This window comes from Aphanomyces astaci, assembly GCF_000520075.1.
Source record: "Aphanomyces astaci strain APO3 unplaced genomic scaffold supercont1.81, whole genome shotgun sequence".
Classification (NCBI taxonomy): domain Eukaryota; phylum Oomycota; class Saprolegniomycetes; order Saprolegniales; family Verrucalvaceae; genus Aphanomyces; species Aphanomyces astaci.
Genome location: NW_009798344.1, coordinates 119,518 through 138,818, shown reverse-complemented (window position 1 = coordinate 138,818; position 19,301 = coordinate 119,518). Strand labels below are relative to the sequence as shown.

The window sequence follows — 19,301 nt, the reverse complement described above, 5'->3', positions numbered from 1 at the left end:
AAACGCAGTCTCAGGGCCTGAATCGACCTGTGGGCTTCGCAAACGCGAATTTCATGGTTTCAAAAGAATGTTGGAAATCAAAAACCCAATCAGCCAATCGCTCACTTGACATGCAATTTTGCAGGTTAGGTATAGGTTAAGAGTGCCCGAAAACCTTTCAAATTCGATTCCAAGAATTTGGCCACTTCGTCGTTTCTAGCTTTCTTGCACCATACCAAAGGTATCATACCCGGAAAGCTAACAGTAAATTGTGCCGGATAATGTATTCGGCAGAAGAATGCACTTCCGCAGGTTATTTGCTAAAACCTGTGATACGTTATAGCCAAACCTCTAAAACACTAGTATATATACAGTATACTTCGAAGTATAACCTCGAACTCCCTATCATTTCCTGAATTGACAGTGAACCATTTTGCAGAAAGACAGGCCCACAATCTGTATTATTCTTAATAGTAACGTTAGGAGCAAAATGATTCACAGTCAATCTACATAACCGTACTACTGTAGTATTCTGCTACTATTATATTACTACGTAGTATTAATAGTACCCGGTATTATTAATAGTAGGTTACTACTGTAGTAGTTAGAAATATTGACCCCAACACCTCGAAACATCTTACGTATTGCCATTCATGGTGCACTAACGTTATTGGAAATATCGATGAAAAAACGTAAACAATATAGTACGGTATATATCAAAACGTGCAAACATGTCGGCATCCCCGACGAATGCATCCGCTGACGTGGTCTTGGATGCTGCCTCTTCCTCCGTGATTAATACCGACGGCTTCGGTCTTGGTAAGGGGTATCTTGTTGAATGTGAGTGCATCCGTACGTGTCCATGAGCAGCCGCGCCCAGCCAGGGACTGGGATGGTTCGCTCTCCCGTCGCAATGTCTTCCAGCACATCGTAGCAGTACGGACTCAAGTGAAGTTTGAAGCTTCGTTTGAACGTAGCCGCGTAGTCGAAAACCCCTCCGAGGCACTCGTTGCGATGGACACATATCATCATTTCGACATATTCCCGCGCCTTGCGGTCGCTCTTGACGTACTTCCGAGCGTGCGCGTACATGCGTTGCATGGCGTCGATCTGGGTGGCCACAGCCTTGGACTGGCCGCGTGTCTTGGGCTTGTTGTTTCGCCGTCCGCCGTCGTAGCGGGCGTCCAAGAACGAGGCCGCCGTCGACGACGAAACTGTCGCCGAAGTTAGCCACGACGAGCACTCGTTGAAGAGAATGTCCAGCCCCGTGCCGGCGAAGTCGTACGAGATGCCCGCGGACGCCGGATACCGACCGTACGACGTGTAGGTCGTGGGAGTGGAGGCGAAGAAGGGCGCGAGGGGGCTCCTGGGGTCGCCCACGTCAAACGTGGCGGCCCCCGTCGTGCCGTTCACGTACAACATGGACATGTTGTTCTTGGAAATAGTGAACCGGGGGGACGAGCTCTTGGCGATGGCCACGGCCGGACCGCACACGCGACGGTTGAAGAGGTTCCAGTCCGACGGCGGAAACACACGCGAGTCGGACAGCATAGCGCCCTGGGCTTGGCACTTGTAGTAGATGGACCACAGAGCGTCCATCATGGCCTGGTTCAAATGACCAAGGTGACGGAATTGTTGTTTAAGGTTCTTAGCGGCGTACATGATGGAAAAAGAAGACGGGGTCCGCGGGGGAGGCCATCGTGGACATAGCGCCGTTCAAGTTGGCGTGGACTTTGGCTAGAGATATATAAATCGACATGAACTCTTTGAACATCTGGATATGGTGTTACGTACGATGCACTTTGTACATGATGTTTTGTGTAAACACACTCATGGTGGGGGCAAACACTTGGTTGCTGATGCTCACCAAGGTCATATCGGTGGTGACTTGCGCCGCCGTCCAATCCCCTCTTGGGATGCACCTATAAACAAATCGCGACCCTTCAGGCTGCTGTCGACCCCTACTGTATGGCAAAGCTCGTGCTTCTTACCCGAGGCAAGTGTTGGTTCGGAACGCGTCTTCGCTCTGGCAAAAGCTACGAGTGGCGGGCTGATCAGGGTCTCGGACGCAATAGTCGGCATTCACGGTTTCGCCCGCGGCAGTGGTTGACCCCCCCAGGATAAACGTCGAGCTGTTGCTGTCCACATTGATGCTGCTGCTGGCCCCATAGTCGGGCAAGACAGGGTTGCACTCGGCCATGGACGCACACGGGACGTTCGGGTCGAGGTAGTTTGAACTCGCGGCCGTGTAGTCCCAGAATGGAATCGTAATGCATTGAAAGTCGTCGCCGAGGGAACGCAGCATGTTTTCATAGCCCCAGAGGAAACGCCGATGCCAGTACACAAGCATACAGCTGTGCGCTTCGTACTCGTTGGGTGGGTGCTGGTGCACGGCGACAAACCGGTGATGGTGCCCCAATTGCATGGCTACAGGTCAAACCATGCGTCAAAAACACATAGAATAACATTGAGTTGATAGTACCAAGCTCAAATGCTAACTTGAGGGTGTCCCTTTCCGCCATACTGAGCTTGCTGTACGCCCGTCGAACTCGAGGGCCACAAAGAGTCGTGTTGACTTGGGACTGTGCCACCGCAGCCAGCAGCCCCATGGCAAATAAGACGAAAACCAACCGGATCGTAGGTAGCATCGTCGGAAAAGTTGACAAATGAACTTGTCCACGATATCATGCACACCCATAAACATGTCGAAGGATTTTTGATGTTTGCGGCACAACGAAGACGATGGACGAGCATTTTCGATGGTTTACGCTAGATATTTTCGAATGTGAGAAGGTTTTGGTGTGCCGTTGAAATCTCGAGAACTTCCATATAACCTCAACGTTATACCAAAAATACCTAGGACTTTTGGCTAAACGACTGCGTACATATCGTACAGTGTGGCAAGGATCATCGCGATAACTCACACTTGCACGCTTATAACTTTGATCGAACTCCTGTATACTAGTACCCCATACTAGTTAGGATAGATCTGTACCCCGAAAATGTCAGTAAAATCTGATCGAAATGAATACAGTACGTTGTCTAATTTCTTTCCCATGGGTTCCATTCCTAGTTTTTCAACTTGTTTGATTGGCTAGAACGAAATAATTGGACAATTTGACTAAATACAAAACGACTTGGGTACGGACCTCCAAATCGTACAAGCTTACGTAATATATTGGTACCATACAGTAATTTGGGTACAAGTCGATAAGGCAAAACCGTGGGTACTGGATACGTAATGCACATAGCTTTTGAGCCTGTTATTAGGTAGGATATTTGAGTTCTGTGTAGTACAGTAACTTCGAGTGATTTTGCAAATGGGAATTTTCCAATGCAATGATCCAGTAAGACATTTCGGTGCACCCTGTCAAGAGGGACGATGAAGGGGGTAGCACTGAGGAAGAACGACGACGAAGAAGACTTGTGTGGTCGAGGACAAAACCAAAAGTAAATCATTATCGGACTGCTTAGCTGACCTATGATTGGGCAGAAACAGTCCGGCTTCTACAGAAAAAGAACTCCGGATAATTCCGGGTGGCCGGATATTATCCGTAAGTGACCGACCCTCGGCGAAAAGTCCAAAGCAAGTACTCGGAGTACCGTGTAATAGATGTCCTTCCAGGTAGGTGATATTTCACAGCCCAACGACATTTGGGTGTTAATATAAATATCTCCTTCCAGGTATACAAAATTCAAGTACAATGAAAATACAACAAGCACGTCATTCTAGTAAAGGTATTCTAGATTTACAGTATTAATTTTCAGTTCAGTAAATACAAACTTCAATACATTTTAAAACCAGAATTACAATTCATGATTAGTAGTACTTTCTATATCGTCCGTCGGATCAATCGTGTCATCCACAGCGGAATTCGCAACGAGTTCCGATAATATATCGGCACGAACCGTAGTTTCGACAGTTTCGTCCACTGCTTAATCTTGATGGACAATCTTGTATTCCGCAAACCCGTTGGTGATGATGGCTTCCGAAAATCCAAACCACGCGTCTGTAATCCATTGCACCAGTGTTGGATGCTTCGAAGCTTGCAGCTTGAACGTCGAGTTCTGAGACTTGCTGTTCTTGACTTGGCGCCGAATACTGTCGATCCACATCTTCCGTAGTTGAGACTTCATAGGCCGAATCCAGGCCACATCTTCTGGTTGGCACATCCATGTAAACCGGGGAGGGATCTTCTCCAGCACGACATTTAACTCCGCAGCACAGGCAACCACCTGGTCGGTGAAATGTGCAGAAATGTCGTCCCAAAGCAATAACACTTTCTTCGTCGCACGGTCCGGGCGGTCAGCAAAGTGGCAATGAAGCAAGTCCACCCCGATGAGTACAACCCGATGAGCACGTTGCTTGAGCCAAGTGTATACCTTCTTTCGAGTTGTGTCGATTGGAGGGCCCCGCAGGTGAGGAAAGTGCTTCAGGAGGGCGGCTGCCATACCCATCTCGTCGAAACAATCTATAACAGCTTGCTTCTTCTTGAACGAGACGTTCACGTTGCGAAACTTCTTGGGAGGCTTCTTGGGGCCCTCCTTCAGACGTGGTCGACCAGGAGGCCTTGCCGGTGGAGTGACATCCATTTTGAAAGGAGTAGAATGACGTGACTGGTTCCCACACGCCTAAAACAATCGCGCGCGCAATAAACCTCCCATATGAATACATGTATTAGAATATAGAGGGTATTTAATAATTAGAGGATATATTGCCGCGCAAGGTTATCCTGTTAAATTTATTGTCCATGGTCTCCATCAAAATATGAATACATACAGGAACCTGGAAGGAGATAACCACCTGGAAGGACATCTATTACACGGTACGGCCAAAGTTTTGTAAAATGGCCTTTTGGACCACCTCAAGGAGTAAATCCCACTAGGAATTATTGGATTCGGGATAAAAAGTTTCAATTTTATCAGATTTGTTGGATTCGGCCACAAAGTGGCGTTTTGGGCCAAAATATTGTACTCGAGTACCAGTAATATTTCAGGTTGCCAGACGGTCCCTTACTGTTACTACCACTTTCGAAGTGGGAGATAATCAGAAATTTAATGTGGGATAAAGTATGAAGCCTTCAATCCTTTCTATCGCCAATGGATTGTCGCATAAGATTATTCGCCTTGGTTTGATTGGTCTATTTCAATCAAATCCGTCCAGTTTGGTCAATTTTTCTGTTAAAGAAAACTACCAACTTACTTCGGTTAATTGTTTTGGATTATCATTACTACTTCGGAGTAAGCACAACTGGCATTGTCACACAGGTGACGACTGGTCGCTTTTGCTTACTATACGTACAGTACAGACCATTCGGCCGGGCATAATCCAACGATTTCATTATTATACTAATATTTCATTTTACTAACAGTAAGTACCTTACTGAACATAACTTCATTCAACACTTTGATTGAATTCAAACGCCGAACTTGGAACTCGGCGGAAAGATACATGATTTATAATGGGGAGTCTGTTGAAGAGGAAACAGTTTGTCTCATCAGACGACGTAAAGTGTCCGTCCTTCCAAGCCAGCCTTGAAACTCCCATTTATCAATTCAACCAACTATGCAAACTTCCAGCTTCCTCCTTGCGTCGTTCCTTGTTGTATTGTCTGTGACATCTGGCGCGTTCGCCCAAACCTGTTCGGCCGAGGGCAAAACCGTCACCGCGACAGGGTTCGTGATGGACAACTACTGCATCGATTTGGGGAACCTTATGGACAACCCGACCGTAAAGACACTCGAGGGCCCTGAAGTGCACTCAATCCACTGCCTCGTGGACCTCGAGCCGTGCGTGGACTCGTTGTACACGTTGCTGGCGCCTCCCGAGAACGGCTCCAACCTGTACACGGTCAAGTACCAGTTGGGTGTGGCCGGCTCCGCGTTGGCCAAGAACTACGCGGAAAACGCGCGTTTGTTGGGTGGAGAGAAGGGCTTCAGTGCGACCGTGACGGGGGTGGACGACGGCACTCCCGAGTTGAAGTGCGTGACACTATCCAATACGGTCGTGGTGGACGGTAAGCCGCTGACGTTGCCGTCCGTGTCCCCCGACCCCTCCACCGCCGCCCCCTCCACCACTGCTGCTCCCTCCACCACTGCTGCTCCCTCCACCACTGCTGCTCCCTCCACCACTTCCGCTTCCTCCACCACTGCTGCTCCCTCTACCACTGCCGCTCTCTCCACCACCGCAGCTCCCAACACAACTGCCGTGTCTGGCACGCCTACTACAACTACTACACCTACTACTTCCACTGCAGCCTCGAACACGACAACCAGTCCTGCTGCGTCTTCTGGCGACCCATTGGCGTTGCCCTCTGTAGCCGCTGCCGTCGGGATTGTGGCACTTTCGCTTACACTCTAAATATTTCTAGTAATGAAGAAAAATATAAACTGTTGTCAGTGTACTACGTAGGATGTCCGACTATTGTAGCTCGGCCTGGGCACCTGTCATCGTTCTGTGTATTGTTGTGTTTATTCTAAACTGGAGCGACACGGAGAATGAATTGACACAACCAAATAAACGTACAGAAGAATCGGCAGAAGGATTTAGCCAATCAGATTGCAGGAAACCACCATCAACTCAAATTAGTGTGATACTTCAATTAGTGTAATACCAATCACCACAAGCACAAAAGTCCAAATTTTGGGTAAAAGGACAATATGAGCCCAACTCTAGTGAAATGCTATGTAAAGTCCTCTTTCTATTTTTGGTATAGTGAGCTGAGTAAAAAATCACAGAGGTAAAAAAGTAGGAAACTGTGCTTGGAACCACTTTTTCAATTGCTAAAAGTAGTACTTTGAACAGGCCCTACCAAACTATAGCATGAATACATGTATTCCGACAAGATATACCCCATTCCGACAACGATTCTATTGGATACTCCTAAGTAGGAAGGGTACAGTGAAAGCGTAAGGGCTCACATATACACCTAGAATGAAGACCTACTGCGTCCGTAGGGTAAGTCTTTCGTAGGTATGGTGAGGGTAACATAAACTAACTGTAAGGTGCAATGCCACTTGCTCACGTGTAAACATGACTACAACGAGCAGCGGCCTCCTTATGACGGATATTGCATTCCTATATTTAGCAAACCTGATTAGGAGTAGCTACCGAAGTATCGGAATATGTCGTGCCATTTGGTGAACGATCGCTGCATTTGAATTTGTATGTGAGGCCAGGATATTTCAGATTCCATCCCGACAAGGTTCGTCCGAATGTGTCGGAACCGACAGAATTATACTGGGCCTACCCCAAAAGGATTTTGATTAGTCAAACTGGTGTAGGATAAGTTCTACTACAATGTGATAGGTAGAAATAGGTTATATAGACGATTCGTTGGCCAAAATTAGAGCATACAAATACTAAGTGAGGTCGGAATATTGATCATATTCATCAGTAAGCATATTTCAGTCTCACTATCAGTTCAAATTTGTCGCCAAAATGGCCAGATAGCAACAGTTCCTCTGTCCTCGATAGCTTTTTCTAACAGTAATCGTGAGAAAAAAGAGGTAACGTTAATGGTGCAATATTCAGTACAGCATATATCCGGATATTTCGAAGTTCTACTGAGAGTGTGAACACACCATATTTTAATATCCCAGATATTCCCAAGCCAATTATCTGCCAATTATCTGGCAAAAATATCAATGTCTGGAGCTGGATGTTTTTGGCCAATATTTCATGTAGAGGAAAATCCATCGTCGTAGGAAGAACCTCTTTATACAGTGAATGGTGTTACAAAAAGAATGGACGACGAAGACGGAATCAGGTTACAAGCTATGTCAACAGCTATCGCGGCATGCACGATGGAAGTTGACGATACGGAGTTTGTCCAACAGCCGCAACAAATGTTTATTCGGCCAGTACACTGGCACATGGATTTCCTCGACGTTCAAGATGAGCTTCCGCACGGGAGCAACGTACTGTACCTCGAGCAGTTCCGGGTGTCAAAAGATGTCGTCGCGTTGATTGTTCTGCTTTCAAAACCCCACCTGCTGACGACTTTGGATGCACGGCTTGTCCTGCTGGTTACACTACAATGACTCGCAAGCCGCGTGTCGGTGCGGAGTCAAGTGCAGTTCTTCCAAGACCACAACCACGTTACGTTGGCCTACTATCGACAGCTTGGTGAGCGCGCAATAACCAAAGGCTTGGTTGACGGCGGATTCTATGGTTCGGATCCGTATGAACCTGACCGCGTGCGCTCCAGCTGTGAAGCATTTCGTCCACAAGTGTCGTGGTGCGTTGGATGGTACCTACATCTCCATTGCGGTGTCTGCGGAGATGCAAGATCGATTCCGAAATCGCAAGGGTCACACATCGACGAACGTATTAGGTGATGTCGGTGAGTTGGGAAGATTCGTCGCTGTCTTTGCGGGTGGTGAAGGCTGCTCATCTGACAGCTTTATATACAGCCAGACGGAGTTTGAAGGAAGCGTACTTGGCGGTTACTTTTACTTTGGTGATGCTGGGTACCGTTTGGCCAAGGAGCTGCTGATGCCATAGAGAAACCAACGTTATCATCTCCCCGATTGGGCAGCGAATACGGACGGCAGACCCAAGACTGCCAAGGAATGTTGCAACTACAGACACTCCAAGGCCCGCATTGTCGTGGAGCGTGCGTTTGGCGTGCCGAAGATCAAGTGGAAAGTACTCTCAAGCAACTTGCGGTTGCAGCTTGAATACTCGATTGATGTGTTTGCGCTGCATTACACAATTTGTGTATTGCCTGCAATCCATGGCACATTGATGACATTTCGGACCTTGTGGTGCGGACGAACCAAGATGACGTCTTTGATTTGCATTAAGACGCACTCCAAACAATAAACCACCCACAAGAAAGCTGGAGGGAGGCAATTGCGAACGCAATGTGGGAAGCTTACGCAGAGTACCTATATGAGCTAGAATTCTATTAACAATTTGCACATGATTTCTTCGATGTATATTTTACACTACACTTCTTTATAATAAGATGAATTAAAGAAACAAATTCACTGTCAATGTTCTAAAAAAGCGCACTGCCCTTTCGGGCCCCATGCTAATCCTTCACCCCTTACACTGAAAGTGCTACTTGCAACAGTCATCCAGCATTTCACCAGCTTATCCATTGCACCACGATTAAATCGCGGAGGTATCCACAGACTGAAAGTGTATGCAAAACAAGAGTTTCAGTCATTGGAATTGTCCTCGAGTTCGATCCCAGCTACCGGATATTAGTTTATTAGCACCAACTAATGAGTTGGCCCCAACCCAATTAGACTTCTAATATTTTGGAAATTTGGACGTGTCACGGAATTTAACATGGTATTTATCAATCCACTGCCATTCGCGAAGGTGATGTGTTTTTTCCAAGATTAATTGTGATATTCAATGCTGCTTCCCCACACGTCCCCACTCGTACCCACTCGTACCCACACGACCACACTAACGTAAACGGCCAATTCTTGCCCTCGGACCAATTCTTGCCCTCTTTCAGTTTTCAATGTCAAGTATTTTAATTATACCCAATCAAATACCTACGCTGCACTAAATCAGCCGTGATTGGCTGATGTACTATTCGGCGCGAAACTCGCACAATTTATCGAGTGGAATTCACACTGTCAAACACATCTGCAATTTCACTCATGACGGGCTACACACATCAGCAGCTCGTCGAAGCAACCTAGCGCGCGTTGCAAGGAGAGCGACAAACAGATCTCAGTCGCATCTACAATGTGCCATACCGTACGCTCAAGAAGATGAGAGACACCGGCAGCATCGTTCCCAAACGCCGTGCTATTGGTCAATGGTTTCTCCTTAATATAATTACCTGTAAGATATTACAAAGTAGGTGTATATTAGCTTTGGCAATTGTTTTGAGCTCATATTAAAAATATTGTCCAACCCTCTCTTCACCCTTCAAACCCTACTGAAGTCAAGTTTAAAGAGGGCAAACAACTGGTCCGGCATATTTCAAAACTTTTGTGTTTGCTTCAGCATAACTACGTCAAAAATACTCCAATTTACGAGCAATTTGAACGACTGGATAGAGCGTTCTTTCCTCTACAACTGGATAACTTCAGAGTTTTGTAATTTTGCTTAGCCTATGAGATAAGGCCAAAAAGCTAAGGGGTCGAAATGAGGGCAACAATTGGCCGTTTACGTTAGGTAATATTTGGATCAGAATACAAACAATTCGAAGAATATAATCTATTCATCGTTATCAAGTAAGTGCTGGATTTTGGTTTTAGCTGCCAAGATCTTCGTCATCATCTGCATCGTGGCGCACATCGATGCCAGCGTGTCACTATTCCTTTGCTTGATCGCCAATGACGCAGCCGACGCTTCATCTCTTTTTATGCGCGTTTGCTTCATGCTGTCATTGATTAGTTTCCTGCGCTTCTGGGTAGCGGACAACGATAACACATCCGGTTCCGACGTGTCCAAGACCCCCGAAGCAGCCACCTCAGCTCCAGCCGTGGGCATTCCACGAATGTACTCCCCAGTTGCCATCGCGTCACCTACTATCTCTGCGATAGCATCATAGTGGAGAAATGGCCGTTCCTGGAAGCGCGACAACGGCATGCTTCTTGGGTGCTTGTCCAGCTCACCCCACGTATCTTCAGACACGCCAACCAAGCCGTCCCCCGAAAACTTCAGCATGAGCCATTTGTAATCAACGTAATCTTCCTTCAGCCTCTTCTATCTTGACTGTAGTTGGTTCGTATTTTTTATGTTGCCATGGTCACCAAGGGGCACGAGGAGATCGGACCATCCCTTGGATTTGAGCTGCTTTCCACCACTTGCAACGTATACGCTCTTTGCTGCTGCTTCGGCATACAAGACCACAAACTCGGCGTCGAGTTCGTCCGACCACTTCGCGGACTTGTCTACCTTTGATGGTCTTACCATGAAGTGGAATTGACGCGTGGTTTCCAAGGCCAGTGAATATTACAAAAGTCCTTCGTTACATTACTACTTGTTGCGGTATATTCATACTGAAGGTGTTAATTTTTCTTTTGTTGAATTTTGTTCACAGTAGTCGACAGCTGTGAGGGGGCTTCTGATAAATTGTATCGATTATGAAAGGATTTTTCTCAGATTTTCTTTGTAGCTTGGCCTGTGAACTACAATGTTCATATTAACTATTTATCGCTAAGCATTTATGCAGCAATAATTATTCCCAAAGGCCCCCTCACAGCTGTCGACCACTGTCAATGCCAACAATTTCAAATATCTTTTTTTGCAAATCAAGATATGCACGAGTTCCAAATATGCGCAAATCTCGAGAAATCCACTGAACATACCCTAAACGTCATTTGGGGGCCGAATTCAACAAATCTGATCAAAATTGAAACATGTCTTGCTTGAAGGGTTTTAACCCAAATCCCATAATTCCACGTGGGATTTACTCGTTGAAGAGGTCCAAACCCCCATAAGGTATTACAAAATGGGCATTTTACCTCTATTTTGAAAATGGCATTTTGGTTAATCCCATTTTGCGAAAATGGAATAGTATTTTTGAAATGTTACCAGACGCACCCTAAATCGATTTTGATTTGTTCATGTTAATTCTGAAAACTACATGAAAGTTCCCCTTTCACTTACCTGTATACTATTTTGAATATGTCTATTCGTAAGAGCATATCCCATCTCACAGTGTTAAAGGAACATTATGGGAAATGCTTATGACCATAGCATCGTTTTAGGGTTTTCCTTGGGGTTATTTGAGATCAAAGGTGGTATTCCGAGGTAAAAGGGGTTTACCGATTTTTTTTATTATTATATTAAAAAAAGAAGTATAATATTAAAACGTGAAAAGATGGACTCGAACGAAAAAAAATATCATTACCAATTCCTTCAAAAAGTATACTTCCTATTTAGCGCCAGGTTTTGTAGTAAATACATGGGGTGGTTTTTATGAGCTGGGTTTAGGGGTCAAGTTTTTGGGAAATAGTTGGTGTGAAATGAGAGTTGGGACTAATTACCATTAGTTGGCAAGTTGCGAAACAATTACCAACCCTCCTAAATAGCGTCAATACATTGTTGTAAGAGAAAATGATGGTCACGAAACAATCGTTGAGGGTCTATTACCTGGATTTAAGAACCGTTGCGACATCGCATCCATCTCAATTTTGAAAAGGTGTAGGACGGTTGGCCATGCCACGTCCAAAGGATCATCTCACTTACAGTAGTTTTCTAAGCAGAAAGCTGCGGGAAATCTCGAAAACCAGTTTCGCCTAGGCAAAACCCACAAAACGTAAAATATTTTTGAATGAAAATTTGGCCATGTCTTAATTAAAAGGATGAAAGGATGAATATAAAAAGAATCGAATGTAAACTGAAAATTCAGTACTTTGACCTAAAAAAACTACCTAACAGCAAACTTAGTCCAAATCCTTCGAAATTTTTCCATAGACCTCTCACCAAGTTTTCAACGAATATGTAATCAGAATTATGAACTATGTGAAATCGCACATCAAACATTGAAGTTTCGTCGGTTTCGTCAATCTTCAACCTAAAAAACAACCTAAAACTCCTTGAATTTCATATCGCTTTGGCTCGTATACGAGAACGAAACGTTGAGATTGTGGAATAGAAATACCTTCAAATCGAGTCAAAATCCATCGTGTCAGTTTACAAAATGTATACACATGTTCGCATTTTGTTAACTGTCAAGAATATTCTATTGTCGTTTGAAAGTCAACCTACCAAATTTTATACGCTTACATAATTGCCCAGGCCAAATGGGTTTTCGCGATTTCCCGCAGCCTCTTGTGTAATCCTCGTGTCGTACATGCTGCGAGTGTTGGGATGGTATTTTCCATATACACTAGTACAGTACTACACTGGAAGAAAATACTTCGAAATATAAGGGAAAATCCACTGTCGGAGTGGAAGCATTAAGGTCGGATCTTTCATCTGAACTTAGTCATTTTCGAATTGTTGTAAGAAAGTAGGATTCAATTACTTGAAATTTGTATGTGGTCACTCCGAATACAACATATGAAACGTTAGGACCATACTTCAAGAGTAATATGACCGACCATTGATGGACCGAGTTTTTCTTGAGTTTCATTTTCGAAGTTTTCAGTCGATTTTTCTTATTGTACAGTGAAACAAAGTATTTTTGAATAGGAAACGATTCGCTTTTCGAATAAACCCCAAAAAATATGAATTAAACGGATTATGATTGCATGCTGATGTTTTTAAGTTCAGGGCTCTACACAGGCGACCATTGATGGGTCGACTTGTTATACTCCAGTGAAGTTTTGAAATCGTAGATTTGAACCACTTTCAACAATGCACAATTACTATGTGTATATACTAGTAGTGACTAACAGTAATTTAGCTGTGAAGTTATTCGTGTAAACTGATAATTAGATTATGTAGTAAAAGCATATTAGATGATCCAATATTTCTATCGGAATATTCAAGTGGACGCGAGTTTTATGTGATCTACATCACGCTGAATCGTGAAGCGAGGGAATGGCTTTGATTGTTCTGGCTACTTTGGTTATGATTGTGTAAAGGTTTCTCCAGTCAGAATTTCTGATTTGGCTGATATTTCCGGTGGGTGTGTCAAGAAGGGGCACTTTGGCTGTACTTGCTTTGGCCTTTTTCGCCGAGGTTCGGATACTTACGGATAATATCCGGTCATTCGGAATTATCCGGTGTTCTTTCTCTGTAGAAGCCGGACTGTTTCTGCCCAATCATAGGTCAGCTAAGCAGTCCGTTAATGATTACTTTTGGTTTTGTCCTCGACCACACAAGTGGCTTCGTCGTAGTGCTACCCCCTTCATCGTCCCTCTTGACAGGTTATGAGCCTCCTCCCTTCCTCTGTGCAGCCCTTCGTGGGCACCCCACAGGATGACCTCCGGCCTCTGGCCTACACCTTGTGGAAGACGGACTTCTTGTCCCAAGCGACCTCCCGTGACCTTGCTGAGTTCTACTCTACGCCGGACTATGTCCCTCAAGGAAATCGCATCGATGCGCTCAACATCAGCAAAAAGTACCTCGTGCTCGATCAATTCAAGCACTCTGAGCTCTATGTTATTGACCCGACTCTGTCGGCGACTGATCGCGATGCGCGTCTCGCTGAGATCAAGGCGCACACGACTGCCATCCAACGTGATGTCATTGCCCGTGAGGCGACCAAGAAACTTCCGAATCAACGCTCTGCAGACCTTGTTGGTTTCAGCCATCTCTATCAACCTACGCCGCCTCTATCAGTCCACTACGTGTCCGTTCGAGCTCTTTGAGCACATCAAGACTCGTTTCGAGTCCAACCCCATGGACAACAACCCCACCGTCATTGCCAGCTATCTGCGCACTCTCAAGTTCACCGATGAGAGTAGTATCGACACTCTATCCATGGAACGCATTGACCTTGTCAAACGCTACCAGGTGTCTATGACGCCGCCGTCGTTCAATCCTCTGGATCCATCGGCAATTTCGTCTGTTGACTATCACAACCATATCTGGAATTACTACACTCTGTACGCGATGTCCGACACCTCCATTGGTGACAAGGAATTGCGGGAAGTCGTGACCAACTCTGTGGCCACCGCGCGCACCGTCAACCAGTCCGTTGTCGTTGCTGATGTTTGAGCGTCTCTTCGGCGCATTATTACGAACCGCCACCAACGAGCGTCTGCTCTGGGTGACAACGGCTTTACCGCTACCCTTCAAACACAAACCCAGCTTGCAGCTGTCACACATGCGGTTGCGGCCCCTGCTCCACCACCCCAAGCGATTACGCAAGCCGATGGCTCTGTTCATGTTATGAACGAGCTTACCACTCCGCGCTATGCTCACCGTGATTGTGTGAACCACCCCGGCAAGTCCTGTTTCTACTGCGGCGTTGCAAATCATACACTTCCTGCGTGTCCTACCCTCAAGTCGGACTATGCCCGCAACACTATGCGTTCTGGTTTTGACCGCGCCGTCTTTGACAAACATGGCTATGCCTCCCAAAAGAAGCGCAAACGCGATTATGTCGCTCCGTCGCGTCCTATCCAACGTCCTCTTGATGACCGCGATGATCGCGAAGGGCCTAGTGGCAACCAGGGCTATAATAGCCACCATGGATGGGGACCAAGTTCCTCTAGTGGTTCTGGAAATGACAGGTGGAACACCAGTCGGGGCAACAGCCGTGACAAAAACAGCGACCAAGGCTACGGCCGCACTCTTCGTGGAGGTCGTAATCACCAGGCTGGCATTGCTGCTCGTGCAGCCGCTCGTCCATTTATTCATGAAGGCAATTGCTTCAATGGCTTTGCCAACACCCACATCTCATCCCACCACTTTGTGCCTCCCTCCACTCTCAACCGGGTCCTCCAGCGTCCCAACCCACCATCGGTTCTACCAAAGGTGTTCCGGGCTCTGCCCCCACTCTGCGATATCTTTGCATGACCGCTCTTCCACTGTTCCCACCCAGTGCCTTCTCGGCCACTCGCAGTGACATTATTACCACGGCGTCAGAGACACCGATCAAGGTGGTTCTCCAACTGCCCTCAAGATGTGTGGACGGTGTCCGTCCCCATCCTCCATTCTAAGTTGTTGGTGGACAAGGCATTTTAGCCCTTCATGCGGACCTACGCGACTAAAAGCGACCCTGGTGTCCCGCCCATGTCGGTGACTTATCGTCCAAATGACTTTCCCGCTCTGCTAGAACATTCAATTGTTGACTCCGGCGCCTCTGCCTCATGCACCCCAAACCGATATTATTTCTCAAATTATGTCCCTTCCGCACTGTCTCTTACAGTCGGGAACGGTGCCCTACTTCCCGTCCTTGGCTATGGTCCTCTTTCATTGGCCGTGGATATGTCGTCCCGTGGCCAAGCTGACGATATTCGTCCATGCGCTCTACACCTCATCTTTGGTCTACATTGCCCTGAACTACAGTTCAACTTGTTCTCGGTTCGCCAAGCGACCGATGAAGGCATCTTAGTCCGTTTTACGGCTCGCGACATGTGCGAAATGACCACCACTCTTGGTGATGTGCTTCGTGCACCTAACAATGCCATGGGTCTATACCCCTCTCCCTGCCAGCCCTCTATCGATCCGCACCGTGGCGAGTATATCCATCAGGGCCAAATGGCTATGCTTACTGCCATGGTGGCCACCTTTGAAACCGCTCTGCGGAAGTTCTCTTCGAACTACAGTGGATTTTCCACTTTAATCAATTGCACATGTTTGCATATTCGTCTGTGTTGCGCTAAACGCCAATCATACATCGACCATCTATGGTCTCCAAGTCAAAACCGTTCTGCCGAATCACTCCAGACTCTGTCTCCATGAGTGTAGCCCAGGCTATGCTTGGTTCACACACTCCGACACCTGTCTATGACACCACTACTGTTCCAACCGACTGCCTTATTAGCCTCGTGGCTGACTCCAAGCTCTCTGCAGCTAGACTTGCGCGTCTATGGCACCACCGTCTCGGCCATCCAGGCGTTGATGCCTTCAACCAAATGACAAAGATAAATCCCGAGATTATGCTCTTCAAGACCAAGCACCTTCGCGGTCAACTCTGTGAGACTTGTGCTTATGCCAAGTCCAAGCGCAGTCCTTTTGACTCATCTGCGGTCTTCCGCGCGACCTCCTACTGTACCTAGCCCTCGTACATTCTGATGTTTGGGGCCCAAGCCCTATTCTGTCGGCGGGTGGCGCTGCCTACTTTGTCGTTTTCATCGATGACTACTCCCGCTTTATGTGGACGTATCCCATGCATTTTCGCAAAGATCTCTATGAGACCTATGAGTTATTTCGTACTGACGCGATATCCATCTTTAAACTTGATGTTTGTGAGCTGCGCCACTCATCACCGATGGACATCGGCACCCTTCAAAGCGACAACGCAAAAGAAAGCCACGCGAGTGTTGTACTTGGTCTTGACGATGCGCCCATCATCAAGACCAAGTACGCGTGGATGATGGGCGCATCGTCAAGACCAAGTACGCGTGGCTTTCTCTAACGCCTACTCCCCCCAGCAAAAATCTGTTGCCGAACGCCGTATCGGCATTGTTGTCCAAAAGGTGCGATCTATGCTCATTGAAAGGGCTCTGTCCAAGTTTCTATGGGCTCTTGCCCTTGACTATGCCTCATGGCTTATCAACATCCCCCCTTCGGCATCCAACAAAGGTGTTTCCCCCTACCATGTCGTCTTTAAACGACACCCACCTTTGGGTCACATCAAAACCTTTGGTTGCTCCGCGTTTGTGCACATTCAACGTGCCGCGCAATCATTCAAGCTCGATCCCCGTGCTGTCAAGGCCATGTTTGTGGGTATTCGTTTATAAAGTAATACATAATATCATAGGTTTAACGTACCTCCAAATAAGGTTGAAACTCTATAACATAATTGCTGGAATATTATTAACTCATTAAGGGTTTCATTGTTGCGGTCACTAGTTTTATCCAATCCTACCAATTCAGACATTCTATTGGGCAAGAAGTTCGGCAAATCAATGATGCATCGGCAAATCAATTATTGTTTACGTATCTACAATAACAATACATATCCACAATACCAGATTGTCCATATTTATGTCAAGGCTACGTCATTGAACAATCAATATACAGGCGCAACTTGGACAACCATCAATTACTGTAGTCATGGACGGCATGATCATCAAACCGAAGGGTGAGATCTCTAAATTATTCTCGTATCCGGACGTGTGCAGGGGAAACTCGTAAAATGGAACATGTGTATTGGGGTTGTGTGTGGTCCCAAAGCGTTGTTAGCAACCTGGAGGGAATGACTCTTGAGATGGTTGGTAACTACTTAAAAGAACCAAAATCACTGTCTGGGCCTCAAATCAAATACGAGGACTGGTTGCTTTGCGAGCCGCCGATTATCTCGACTAGCAATGAAGCGCATGACCGGTGGCACTTGTACAATAGGAAGAGAACAGAGCAATAGGTTCGCTTCTACTGGATATATGGGTCAATTAATTAAAACGGCTCAAAAACCTTTCGACAACATCCAGTCATGGTTTGATGAGATGAAGTCCCTCAAGAACCTGATCAATGCCCAATCTCGTTAACACCTTGGTCACGACAATGTGACTGATGACTTGATCATTTACATGGCATTGAATGTACAACCCTCTCAGTTGTACGGTGCACAAATCAAGTACGATGGGTCTTTTAACCTAGCTGATGCAGAGGCTAAACTTGTTGGAGTTTATGGTCAAAAGAAGAAACATGACCATGGGAGGTCAAATTCCACGACCGGATATTCCTGTTAGCAATGCCAACTTTTCCTCCAATCAGAACCATGAGAAACGAAAATCATCAGGAAATTAGCCAATCAAGGCAAGCGCCATGACACCGGAAATGAGTTTTACAAGGCAACTCCAAAGAGCCGGAAGTGCTTCTGTGAAGGCAAATGCAACGTAGGCGGCGTGGACTATATATAGTGGGATTGCCCCAAGCACCAGGACGACTTTCGGCGTGGCTGGGCGCGAAGTTCGATTTTGGAAGAACCGCGGTAAACCGAAGATGCGGTGCCCAAGGGGCGCGATGTTCGCACCGAAGTGGCATGCGGCGCCGTCGTGACGCGTGAAGAAGTGGCGTTGCCTGGATCCCCTCCAAGCCGAGTTTACATTCCTGCCACATAAATTTTGCTGAAAACTATAGAACAGACGCCACCTGTCAACTCATGTGTTGAGGTTGAATCTCGAGTGATGCGACTGCGCATCAAGGTACTTAAAATGTTTGGAATTGAACTACATCTGAATCGTTGGTACGTACACTGCGTATCCGGGGTAATCAATAATCGGATGGTGGCAAGGAATACAGTAGAATATAAATGCGTACGATAGGAATGAACGTATATGTCAATAACTCTGGCTGGAGAGTTAATCTGAGGCAGCACAATAGCTCGTTCAACTGGTCAATATTGCAATAGTATGAAGTTCATTTGGGAACGTTGGTTGAACGATATTTCGTTCCTCAGAAACACACATGAAACTTATTTAGTAACTGTTGGGTAGTTTTTGTCAATTTGCTACTCCAAGAAATACTAATCTTCAATGTAACGTTAGAACTATCCTAAATTTATCGAAACGAGGACAGCATATTTTGGCCAAAACGCCTTGACAGTACTAATTGTAAATTCGAGTGAGCGTTGAGAACAATAGAGAGTGTGCTAGGCAATTTGGCTTGGGGGATGCTACAAGTCGAATATTGTGAGGGGAAGGGGGGATACACAAGGGCTGATGAGGTGCAGGGGTTGCAGTCGCAACTATTCTGGCGATCTACATACACTATGAGCTAGTCATAATGTCGTGAATGGTGGTTTTAACCTCGTAAGTGGTTATTATGTGCTCATGTA

At 46.2% G+C, this 19,301-nt stretch overlaps 5 protein-coding genes across 5 annotated transcripts; 3 read left to right on the top strand and 2 right to left on the bottom strand.

The window, feature by feature from the left end:
• Positions 1-556: 556 nt before the first annotated feature.
• Positions 557-2,749, bottom strand: H257_16153 (hypothetical protein). Its single transcript, XM_009844501.1, has 5 exons — positions 2,462-2,749; positions 1,971-2,406; positions 1,774-1,901; positions 1,640-1,716; positions 557-1,584 (listed from the first exon to the last, which is right to left on the bottom strand). The coding sequence occupies exons 1-5, from the start codon at positions 2,625-2,627 to the stop codon at positions 775-777; spliced, it is 1,617 nt and encodes a 538-aa protein (XP_009842803.1). The 5' UTR covers positions 2,628-2,749; the 3' UTR covers positions 557-774.
• Positions 2,750-5,408: 2,659 nt separating this feature from the next.
• Positions 5,409-6,378, top strand: H257_16152 (hypothetical protein). The gene has a single exon (XM_009844500.1). It carries the CDS (start codon positions 5,546-5,548, stop codon positions 6,338-6,340), a length of 795 nt encoding a protein of 264 aa, XP_009842802.1. The 5' UTR covers positions 5,409-5,545; the 3' UTR covers positions 6,341-6,378.
• A 1,380-nt stretch (positions 6,379-7,758) lies between these two features.
• H257_16151 (hypothetical protein) lies at positions 7,759-8,806 on the top strand (the record flags this gene model as incomplete). Its single annotated transcript, XM_009844499.1, has 4 exons — positions 7,759-7,943; positions 8,031-8,223; positions 8,316-8,451; positions 8,520-8,806. The coding sequence occupies 4 exons, from the start codon at positions 7,759-7,761 to the stop codon at positions 8,804-8,806; spliced, it is 801 nt and encodes a 266-aa protein (XP_009842801.1).
• Positions 8,807-10,168: 1,362 nt separating this feature from the next.
• On the bottom strand, positions 10,169-10,870 carry H257_16150 (hypothetical protein; the record flags this gene model as incomplete). The annotated part of the gene is made up of 2 exons (XM_009844498.1): positions 10,169-10,644; positions 10,708-10,870. The coding sequence occupies 2 exons, from the start codon at positions 10,868-10,870 to the stop codon at positions 10,169-10,171; spliced, it is 639 nt and encodes a 212-aa protein (XP_009842800.1).
• Positions 10,871-16,790: 5,920 nt separating this feature from the next.
• On the top strand, positions 16,791-18,585 carry H257_16149 (hypothetical protein; the record flags this gene model as incomplete). Its single annotated transcript, XM_009844497.1, has 2 exons — positions 16,791-16,917; positions 18,467-18,585. 2 exons carry the CDS (start codon positions 16,791-16,793, stop codon positions 18,583-18,585), a joined length of 246 nt encoding a protein of 81 aa, XP_009842799.1.
• Positions 18,586-19,301: the final 716 nt, after the last annotated feature.

Bases quoted from the DNA above. Each gene is read 5' to 3' on its own strand.
- H257_16152 (XM_009844500.1), top strand. From the start codon at position 5,546: ATGCAAACTTCCAGCTTCCTCCTTGCGTCGTTCCTTGTTGTATTGTCT.
- H257_16153 (XM_009844501.1), bottom strand. From the start codon at position 2,627: ATGCTACCTACGATCCGGTTGGTTTTCGTCTTATTTGCCATGGGGCTG. The intron at 1,902-1,970 runs GTAAGAAGCACG...ATTTGTTTATAG, and splicing joins CGAACCAACACTTGCCTCGG to GTGCATCCCAAGAGGGGATT. The intron at 1,717-1,773 runs GTACGTAACACC...ATATATCTCTAG, and splicing joins CATCATGTACAAAGTGCATC to CCAAAGTCCACGCCAACTTG.